Raw genomic sequence first — 11,746 nt, 5'->3', positions numbered from 1 at the left:
CTCCTTCAACAACAACAGCTAGTCAGACACCTCCGTAGCTTTCTAGCAAACACAGCCACAACATTCACGCTCTTTACACTGTTTTCTGTGTATATTAGTCGCTGTGTATTAAACACACTTCTGTCGTATGTACTTGTTGGCCCATTTAATTATATATTTACGTTGTTTGTCAGCTAGCTGGTTTGCTAAATTAGCTTAGAACTAGGCTAGTCGCTAATGCTAACTAGCTAACATCTCCGACCATGAGTTCACTAAGCTACTCTCCTCCTGCTAAAGAAGATGAGATCTGCTGGACGGAAAAAGAAGCTCTCGTCAAAGAGGAGGAGGCAGAGGAGACTGTTACAGTGAAAGAAGAAGAGAAAGACGTTTCAGTGAAAGAAGAGGAAGACTCGTTCAGAGTGAAAGAGGAGGAGGAAGAGAAAGAGGAGGATGCGTTTTTTGGACTGAAAGAGGAGGAGGGGGAGATGACTGTCACATCCAAAAAGGAGGAGGAAGAAGAGGAGGAAACTGGATATCGGGGCTGGGTTTCCCAAACTCATCTTAAGGCATCCAATGGTTCTAACGATGAACTTAGCCGTAAGATGGTTTTGAGAAACCGGGCCGTGATTAACACTAGTAAGTACTGTCTTAAGTACAGAGGCACAAACTCTGCAGTTGTTGAACTGATGTGTGGTGTTAAAGGGGAAATCTGCAATAGTTACATCCATATTTGGACTTTTAAATTATTTATTTATAGGCATTGATTCTTGAAGAATATAACACATGGCTCATGAGCTTAGTTCAACTGTTTGCCCCATCAGAACCCCAAATAAAGTTTTTTTACTCCAATGTTTAGAAACAATGTAAATCAACACTGTATAGCCTCAACATGGTTAAAACTATAATGTTGATATCATGGATGGTCAGTCCTTGCATCCATTGGTCTGTCTATGAATGTGAGACTAGTTACATTTCTCCAGCCCCATCATCTTATTACCAAAACAGTGGTGGAATTACAGTTTTGTTATTGTTTCAACCGCATATTGGTTGATTGATTGTTGTGTGGCTTTTTTTGAAGGGACAACCTCGGATTTAAACAGAAACAAGATGGCTGCCCAGAGACTTGGTTTGGTAAACAGCTGAGGGGTGGGGAAAGGAGAAATGTAACCACTCAGATTCATAGAGAAAACTATTGAGAAAGCTTGGCATAACAGTTATAAGGTGTTGACTTGAGAGTCACTGGACCCAGGTTTGAGTTCAGCTCCCCGAATTCACTACCCCAGAGCCATTATAGGATTAAGCACAGATAACTATAGGCCATTATAGGATTAAGTACAGATTTCTATAGGCCATTATAGGATTAAGCACAGATTACTATAGGCCATTATAGGATTAAGCACAGATAACTGTAGGCCATTATAGGATTAAGTACAGATTACTATAGGCCATTAAAGGATTAAGTTGGGTCCTACAGTAGGTCTATATTGTTGTTAGGTGAAGTTATAGTTTCTACAGTAGGTTTATGTTGTTAGTTGAAGTTATTGGTCCTACAGTAGGTCTATGTTGTTGTTTGTTGAAGTTATGGGTCCTGGAGTAGGTCTATGTTGTTGTTTGGTGAAGTTATGGGTCCTGTGTTTTTGCTAGTTGAAATTTTGGGTTCTACAGTAGGTCTATGTTGTTGTTAGGTGAAGTTATGGTTCCTACAGTAGGTCTGTGTTATTGCTAGGGGAAGTTTTGGGTCCTACAGTAGGTCTATATTGTTGTTAGGAGAAGTTATTGGTCATTCGGAAGGTCTGTGTTATTGCTAGGTGAAGTTATGGGTCCTATAGTAGGTCTATGTGGTTGTTCGGGGAAGTTATAGGTCCTACAGTAGGTTTATGTTGTTTTTAGGTGAAGTTGTGGGTCCTACAGTAGGTCTAAGTTGTTGTTGGGTGAAGTCGTGGGTCCTACAGTAGGTCTGTGTTGTTAATTGAAGATATGGGTCTTACAGTGGGTCTATGTTGTTATTAGGGGAAGTTATGGGTCCTACAGTAGGTCTATGTTGTTATTAGGGGAAGTTATGGGTCCTACAGTTGGTGTATGTTGTTTGGTGAAGAAATGGGTCCTGTGTTTTTGCTAGTTGAAGTTTTGGGTTCCTACAGTAGGTCTGTGTTATTGCTAGGGGAAGTTTTGGGTCCTACAGTAGGTCTATGTTGTTGTTAGGGGAAGTTATTGGTCCTATGTTTTTCGATGATGTTAGGGGTCCTACAGTAGGTATATGTTGTTAGGTGAAGTTATGGGTCCTACAGTAGGTCTATGTTATTGCTAGGTGAAGTTATGGGTCCTACAGTAGGTCTATGTTGTTAGGTGAAGTTATGGGTCATGCAGCATGTCTGTGTTATTGCTAGGCGAAATTATGGGTCTTACAGTAGGTCTATGTTGTTGTTAAATCGAATCATATTTCAAATCAAATGTATTTATGTAGCCCTTCTTACATCAGCTGATATCTCAAAGTGCTGTACAGAAACCCAGCCTTAAACCTCAAACAGCAAGCAATGCAGGTGTAGAAGCACGGTGGCTAGGAAAAACTCCAGGGACAGACCAAAACCTAGGAAGAAACCTAGAGAGGAACCAGGCTATGAGGGGTAGCCAGTCCTCTTCCGGCTGTGCCGGGTGGAGATTATAACAGAACATGGCCAAGATGTTCAAATGTTCATAAATGTCCAGCATGGTCAAATAATAATAATCACAGTAGTTGTCGAGGGTGCAACAGGTCAGCACCTCAGGAGTAAATGTCAGTTGGCTTTTCATAGCCAATCATTGAGAGTATCTCTACCGCTCCTGCTGTCTTTAGAGAGTTGATAACAGCAGGTCTGGGGCAGGTTGCATGTCCGGTGAACAGGTCAGGGTTCCATAGCCGCAGGCAGAACAGTTGTAACTGGAGCAGCAGCACGGCCAGGTGGACTGGGGACAGCAAGGAGTCATCATGCCAGGTAGTCCTGAAGCATGGTCCTAGGGCTCAGGTCCTCCTCCGAGAGAGAAAGAAAGAAAGGGAGAAAGAAAGAAAGATAGAATTAGAGAGAGCATACTTAAATTCACACAGGACACCGGATAAGACAGGATAAATTCTCCAGATATAACAGACTGATCCTAGCCCCCCGACACATAACCTACTGCAGCATAAATACTGGAGGCTTAGACAGGATGGGTCAGGAGACACTGTTGCCCCATCCGATGACCCCGGACAGGGTCATACAGGCAGGATATAACCCCACCCACTTTGCCAAAACACAGCCCCCACACCACTAGAGGGATACCTTCAACCACCAACTTACAACAAGAGACAAGGCCGAGTATAGCCCACAAAGATCTCCGCCACGGCACAACCCATGGGGGGCGACCACCCAGACAGGAAGACCACGTCAGTGACTCAACCCACTCAAGTGACGCACCCCTCCTAGGGACTGCATGGAAGAGCACCAGTAAGCCAGTGACTCAGCCCCTGTGATAAGGTTAGAGGCAGAGAATCCCAGTGGAGAGAGGAGAACCTGTCAGGCAGAGACAGCAAAAGTGGTTCGTTGCTCCAGTGCTTTTCCGTTCACCTTCACACTCCTGGGCAAGACTACACTCAATCATATGACCTACTGAAGAGATAAGTCTTCAGTAAAGACTTAAAGGTTGAGATCGAGTCTGCGTCTCTCACATGGGTAGGCAGACCATTCCATAAAAATTGAGCTCTCAAGGAGAAAGCCCTGCCTCCAGCTGTTTGCTTAGAAATTCTAGGGACAATTAGGAGGCCTGCGTCTTGTGACCGTAGTGTACGTGTAGGTATGTAGGGCAGGACCAAATCAGGAAGATAGGTAGGAGCAAGCCCATGTAATGTTTTGTAGGTTCGCAGTAAAACCTTGAAATCAGCCCTTGCCTTAACAGGAAGCCAAGTGTAGAGAGGCTAGCACTGGAGTAATATGATCAAATTTTGGGGTTCTAGTCAAGATTCTAGCAGCTGTATTTAGCACTAACTGAAGTTCATTTAGTGCTTTATCCAGGTAGCCGGAAAGTAGAGCATTGCAGTGGTCTAACCTAGAAGTGACAAAAGCATGGATGAATTATTCTGCAGCATTTTTGGACAGGACATTTCAGATTTTTGCAATGTTACGTAGATAGAAAAAAAGCTGTCCTTCAAACAGTCTTGATTAGAGGTCGACCGATTATGATTTTTCAACGGTGATACAGATACCAATTATTGGAGGACCCAAAAAAGCTGATACCGATTAATCGGACGATTTTTATTTTTATGTTATTTATTTGAAATCATGACAATTACAACAATACTGAATGAACACTTATTTTAACTTAATATAATACATCAATAAAATCAATTTAGCCTCAAAAAAATAATGAAACATGTTCAATTTGGTTTAAATAATGCAAAAAAAAAGTGTTGGAGAAGAAAGTAAAAGTGCAATATGTGCCATGTAAGAAAGCTAACGTTTAAGTTCCTTGCTCAGAACATGAGAACATATGAAAGCTGGTGGTTCCTTTTAGCATGAGTCTTCAATATTCCCAGGTAAGAAGTTTTAGGTTGTAGTTATTATAGGAATTATTGGACTATTTCTCTCTATACCATTTGTATTTCATTAACCTTTGACTATTGGATGTTCTTATAGGCACTTTAGTATTGCCAGTGTAACAGTATAGCCTCCGTCCCTCTCCTTGTCGCTACCTGGGCTCGAACCAGGAACACAACGACAACAGCCACCCTCAAAGCAGCGTTACCCATGCAGAGCAAGGGGAACAACCACTCCAAGTCTCAGAGCGAGTGACGTTTGAAACGCTTGAAACGCGCGCACCCCGCTAACTAGCTAGCCATTTCACATCGGTTACACCAGCCTAATCTCGGGAGTTGATAGGCTTGAAGTCATAAACAGCGCAATGCTCGACGCACAACGAAGAGCTGCTGGCAAAATGCACGAAAGTGCTGTTTGAATGAATGCTTACGAGCCTGCTGCTGCCTACCACCGCTCAGTCAGACTGCTCTATCAAATCTTAGACTTAGTTATAACGTAACAAAGTCTAAGATAACGTAAATAACGTATAACGTATTTCTGTGTATAACATAACACACAGAAATACGAGCCTTAGGTCATTAATAGTTTCCGGATTCGGCCATATCATCTCGAAAACAAGACGTTTATTCTTTCAGTGAAATACGAAACCGTTCCACATTTTATCTAACGGGTGGCATCCATAAGTCTAAATATTCCTGTTACATTGCACAACCTTCAATGTTATGTCATAATTACGTAAAATTCTGGCAAATTAGGCGGCCCAAACTGTTGCGTATACACTGACTCTGCGTGCAATGAACGCAAGAGAAGTGACACAATTTCACCTGGTTAATATTGCCTGCTAACCTGGATTTCTTTTAGCTAAACATGCAGGTTTAAAAATATATACTTCTGTGTATTGATTTTAAGAAAGGCATTGATGTTTCTGGTTAGGTACACATTGGAGCAACGATACACACCGCATCGATTATAAGCAACGCAGGACACGCTAGATAAACTAGTAATATCATCAACCATGTGTAGTTAACTAGTGATAATGATTGATTGATTGATTGATTGTTTTTTATAAGATCAGTTTAATGCTAGCTAGCAACTTACCTTGGCTTAATGCATTCGCGTAACAGGGAGGCTCCTCGTGGAATGCAATGTAATCAGGTGGTTAGCGCGTTAGACTAGTTAACTGTAAGGTTGCAAGATTGAATCACCCTAGCTGACAAGGTGAAAATATGTCATTCTGCCCCTGGACGAGGCAGTTAACCCACCTTTCCTAGGCCATCATTGAAAATAAGAATGTGTTCTTAACTGACTTGCCTAGTTAAATAAAGATTAAATAAAGGTGTAAAAAAATAAATAATAATAATAATCGGCCAAATCGGTGTCCAAAAATACAGATTTCCGATAGTTATGAAAACGTGAAATCGGCCCTAATTAATCGGCCATTCCGATTAATCGGTCGACCTCTAGTCTTGATATGTTCATCAAAAGAGAGATCAGGGACCAGAGTAACGCCGAGGTCCTTCTGTCACGAGAATTTTGCTATCTCAATGGTTGAACTCAACTATCACTCAAGCTTTGACCAATTCCCAGAGGTTGTAAGGTTCTGGTTAATGAAGAATTAGACAAAGTCTCAGTCTGCAATAGATCAGTCCTTTATTCAGAGAGCTCTTGTAGGAGTAAGTGACATATGTAGGTAGATATCACACTATTAAACAATAGACAGGAGTATACTGGAAGGTAGTATAAGAGGGCAGATGTGAGTGCATTTGCCATTCTGGTAAATACAGGAAACCGAAGATTGGCAGATGGTGTGGTGGTAGCGAACCGCATGTTGACAGGGGTCATGGGACCGTGGTGATGGAGGTCTACTGGGGGATGTTCTGGCCCTCTGACCCTTGTATATTCTCCATTGTGCTGGCGGGTTGACCAGACATGCGGGCGCCTACAGGGCGCTTTGACACACTAGATTTATAGTCTACCCATTCCACTAGAAAAGCATACATGTCAGAGAAATATGTGTTTAGGGCACTTAGACCCATTAGACACATAGTTTGCTGATTCCATTAAGGACACATACCAGAGAACATGTTGGGGCACTGAGTTAAATACAGGGTTGAGTCATAGGCTTATAGGATAGATGGACATATATTATTTTTAAGACAAGCACGGGTCTGGCCACTATTATAATTCAACTGAAAGCAGATAATGGGCGTTAGTAGGCGTGAACAAGCAGGAAGCCTGAACTAAAAAGATAATGATGGCAGGAAGAATTATGGGAAGTATGTTTATTTGCATATGGGGTGGACCCATATGCTATTTGTGTATAAAGAACGAACGAGTGCTCTGGGTGTGGGTGTTCCGTGGGACTTCCGAGATGGTTATACTATTGTAAATAAAAGCATGTTTTGATTTCACAAGTTCTGATAAAGCGTTATATTTCTGAGATGATTTTCCACGACACTCTCTGAAAATCATACAATGCACATAGCCTTTTATACCTCACATTTGGTTATACCATGACACTTTATAAATGCCCATCCTCTTCTCTAACTCTGTCACAATGTTCTACTTTGATAGCGCCTTCTGTCTAAACGGGTTCCTCTATCTTCATGTCTGCAACTGACAAGTCTAGCTCAGAACAGAAAACCTCTGTGGTTTCGCAGCGCCTGGCTTACTTCCCTTCTCGGAGCTCAGTCTCGCCTATTTCTTCAGAGAAATAGATCAACTTGTTTCCTACAAACCCCCACAGACATGTTCCCTCCTAACCGTCAATATTTCTCTAACCTACTTTGAAACACACTTAAATCACAAATGTTGAATGTTCCCTTCTATTGTTCAACATTAACTCAATAAATGAATACTATTTACAAGTCTTCTCCAACACACACATCATCATCAGATTATAGTCTTATGATCTTAACACGTCATACAGTTCTACAGTTTTCAGGGTGGAATACTTTAGTCATTACTTTAAACATATAAAGTATTCTATCAACAGTAGGTCTATGTTGTTGAGTGAAGTTATGGGTCCTACAGTAGGTCTATGTTGTTGTTAGGTGAAGTTATGGGTCCTATGTTGTTCGGTGATGTTTTGGGTCCTACAGTAGGTCTATGTTGTTAGGTGAAGTTATGGGTCATACATTAGGTCTATGTTATTGTTAGGTGAATTTATGGGCCAATTGTTTAAAAACCTAGTGTACGAACCCTTATTGTCAGGCTGATGGCAAAGCTAGCCAAAGAGCATTTTACTTGTTGAATTTAACTATAAATCAGATGATTTGCGACAATAACACAAACATATTAAGCGCGTGATTCAAGCCCTACAATTCTAATCCATATTTAATGTGAAATGCCCTTATAAGCAACCTGGAAAATGAGGCTATTTTTGCTGTCAGCCTATGAGAATACTCCTGAGTAGGACTCTTGATCTTGTGTTTCTGCAATCAAATTGTGTGCGCATTGCCCTCGTGCTGCAATTTTAGCTAACACAGAAAGGGGCCTATATTCGAGACCAAAAGTCGTCTGGCACAGTGCTTAGGATTTCAACAATTGTAATAACTTATTTCTAGTTACCACTAATGTGAAAACTAGACAAAATATGTCTGTTGCTAAGTTGACTGTCTTAATTGTCAAATAATTTAACATACATCAATTGTTGTACAACTTCATGGGTATGATCTGGGCATCACCTTTTACCTCAAATATACAATGAATTTCTACTGTTGTGGGCCTTTAACCCTCTGTCTGACTTTGTCATTCATACAGGAGAGAGGGGGGACAGTCGTGGATCCTCTGGGGAGCCTCAACAACCTCATGATGCTGAGGAGGCAGAGAAGAGTCTCTCCAGATCAGAACACCTCAAGAAACACCTGCAAAGATCCAAAGGGAAGAGAACTCACTGCTGCTCTGACTGTGGGAAGACATTCACCTCATCAGGCATTACAATTCATCAGAGAATCCACACAGGAGAGAAACCTTATAGCTGTGATCAATGTGGGAAGAGTTTTGTTCAATCTGGCAATCTGACATCACACAAGAGAACACACACAAGAGAGAAACCGTATAGCTGTTGTCAATGTGGGAAGAGTTTTACTGAGTCTGGATGTCTGACTAAACACAAGAGAACACACACAGGAGAGAAACCTTATAGCTGTGATCAATGTGGGAAGAGTTTTGGTCAATCTGGCCATCTGACAGTACACCAGAGAATACACACAGGAGAGAAATCCTATAGCTGTGATCAATGTTGGAAGAGTTTTATTACATCTAACATTCTGACTCAACACAAGAGAACACACACAGGAGAGAAACCTTATAGCTGTGATCAATGTGGGAAGAGTTTTATGGCATCTAACATTCTGACTCGACACAAGAGAACACACACAGGAGAGAAATCTTATAGCTGTGATCAATGTGGGAAGAGTTTTGGTCTATCTGGAGAACTGACAGTGCACCAGAGAATACACACAGGAGTAAAACCCTTTAGCTGTGGTCAGTGTGGCAAGAGTTTTGCTGCATCTAGCAATCTGACAGTGCACCAGAGAACACACACAGGAGAGAAACCCTTTAGCTGTGGTCAATGTGGGAAGAGTTTTGCTGCATCTAGCAATCTGACAGTGCACCAGAGAACACACACAGGAGAGAAATCTTATGGCTGTGATCAATGTGGGAAGAGTTTTGTTCAATCTTACCATCTGACATTACACCAGAGAACACACACAGGAGAGAAACCTTATAGCTGTGGTCAATGTGGGAAGAGTTTTGCTGCATCTAGCATTCTGTCTCGACACCAAAGAACACACACAGGAGAGAAACCCAATAGCTGTACTCAATGTGGGAAGAGTTTTACTCAGCTAAGCAACCTGATATCACACCAGAGAACACACACAGGAGAGAAACCTTATAGCTGTGATCAATGTGGGAAGAGATACTCTGATAAAAGATCTCTGATCAAACATCAGAAAATACATGAAGGAGTTGTTTCATGATATCAATGAAATAATGTCACAATGTAGAATGTTTTAACATTGTAGTAGGAGTATTTTAATGATGTCATAGTGTAGAACCCTAAACGTTTGCCCCCTGTTCTATTGATTTTAACATGAAATGGATATTAGCCTCAGGGGGAAAATCCAGGCTCTGAATTGGAAGAGTACTATTTATGAGATTTAACAAAAAGTGACTAACAAGAAAAGAGTTGTGTTACACTTACCACGTTGGTGACCCACTTCAATCAAAATGCAACACTTCAAAATGTAGCGAGCTGTTTTCTACAAATTGTCCTCTAACCAGGGATGTACACATTATTCCCAGGTTCTGTGTGGTTTTTGAGCTGTTAGTTTTAAACAGGACGTACAACCTCATCTCCCTCTCGGCACAATTTATTTCAACATGATATCGATGAGTGATGACAAATAAGTGTTGCGTTCCTTTGTTTAGCGACCCCTAAATTTAAATGCATCTCTCCAAAATGTAGCTGACTGTCTTCTGCAGGTTGTCCTCTAACCAGTGAGGTAAAATATATCTCCCATTTCCATGTGTTTTGTTTAGTTGTTAGTTTCAACAGCACCTACAACCGGATTTCCCACCTAATCGATTTCAGTGATTTTTTGCTACTTGTCAAAACAACAGCGTTTCTGGTGCTTGTGCAGTTTATAAGGTGCTTGTTTAAGTAATATGATTATTGTGGCAGATGTTTGTGTATATAGTACATTTTACGTTTAGGTTTTCAATTTATCACAAACTGTTTCTGCATTTGGACTATTGATTTGGACACTTTAAAACTGTGATATTGGGGATATCCCACCTAGCAACATGTCACTGAAAATAAGATTATGACCCGACGTACAATATAAGTTTGGTTTTAGTTGAAAATATTTATTTTAAATTTCAACATACTTGCAGCCTATACACATGGACGCAGTATAATAAATCTGTCTATAATCAATTTTATTAATTAACAATCCTAATAAATTGAGTCATAAATGTAGGATATATTTTTTGTCTTAAGGGGGAAGGTGTTACAGTCTTTGGTTTTTCCATTTATGTTTGGACGTTAGCAAGTATAGCTCGTTAGCAAGTATAGCTCGTTAGCAAGTATAGCTCGTTAGCAAGTATAGCTCGTTAGCAAGTATAGCTCGTTAGCAAGTATAGCTTGTTAGCAATAAGGACGCACTGATTGGTGTCACCTCGTTAGTCAGTATGTGTTACACCTGTGCTGGCTTGTCCATCTCGTTAGTGGGAAGGTGTTTCACCTGAGCTGGTCCAGGTTCTATTTAAGAGTGTCTGGCCCAGTGCTCCAGTTGTCTTGATAGATGTGGAGAGTCAACACCTTTAGTTGCTCCACCTTTGTTTTGGTGTGGGTTTTTCTTTTGTTTGCCTCTTGGGCAGATTTAGTGGGTCTCATGGTGGGTGTCTTTTAGGTCCTAGTTGTTGTTACTAGTCAACTTTCATTGGACACCCCCATAGTGTCTTTCAGAACCCCTCCTAAAAAACAAGCTAATATTTTGGGTTGGATATTTTAACATTTTAATCAATGGCATTTCCTTAGGATGCTCATTAGTCTTTAAGTTGTTATTGTTTTTTTATCCTCTTATGTTTGTGTACTAAATATTTCTGTTTATTTTCATTGTTTTTTCCTGTGAAGCCATTGTGTTGCATGTCTGAAATGTGCTGTATAAATAAAGCTTGATTTGAACATATTGCAAAGCAAATTAACCCTATGACTGACCAATCAACAGACTCTTGGTCCATCTTAGTATGAAAAACAGTATCAATCCCACTTTTCCAGCCTGCTGGAGGCATGGTGGAGTGGTAAACACCACCCCCGGCTCTACCAGGGGCTTGAGGTGGTCTCCCACAGCTCTGCATATTTCATGTTCTGTGGCCTTGCCGTTCCATTTCTTGACTGCCCCTGCAACACAGAAACACATTTAGTCATATTATATAAAACACTCAAAGTAATGGATATGGAGCATCTACAGCCTCAGTTACACCTGGCACCTAAATGTGACATCTGTCATCTGATCACTCCAAGCTGCATTAGGTTCAGATCTACCAGGCTGGGCCTTTGACATAGTCTGGATGCAGTCAGGCCACCAAAAATGCATAAGCATTGTAAAGAGATGGGGTGACTGAGTGGGGGAAAGTACATTTTACACAAATTACCTTCATATCAAAGAACAAATGTGTGTGTCTCAGGGGAAATTAACTTTCATACAGCC

The 11,746-nt window shown here is 41.0% G+C and overlaps 1 protein-coding gene across 1 annotated transcript; it reads left to right on the top strand.

Moving 5' to 3' along the window:
* Nucleotides 1–11,218, top strand: LOC129842368 (zinc finger protein ZFP2-like). Its single transcript, XM_055910905.1, has 2 exons — nucleotides 1–615; nucleotides 8,289–11,218. Exons 1-2 carry the CDS (start codon nucleotides 243–245, stop codon nucleotides 9,509–9,511), a joined length of 1,596 nt encoding a protein of 531 aa, XP_055766880.1. The 5' UTR covers nucleotides 1–242; the 3' UTR covers nucleotides 9,512–11,218.
* Nucleotides 11,219–11,746: the final 528 nt, after the last annotated feature.

The sequence above is a fragment of the Salvelinus fontinalis genome, unplaced genomic scaffold (genome assembly GCF_029448725.1).
Source record: "Salvelinus fontinalis isolate EN_2023a unplaced genomic scaffold, ASM2944872v1 scaffold_0036, whole genome shotgun sequence".
Taxonomy (NCBI): Eukaryota; Metazoa; Chordata; class Actinopteri; order Salmoniformes; family Salmonidae; genus Salvelinus; species Salvelinus fontinalis.
This window is presented reverse-complemented; position numbering and strand designations above follow the sequence as displayed.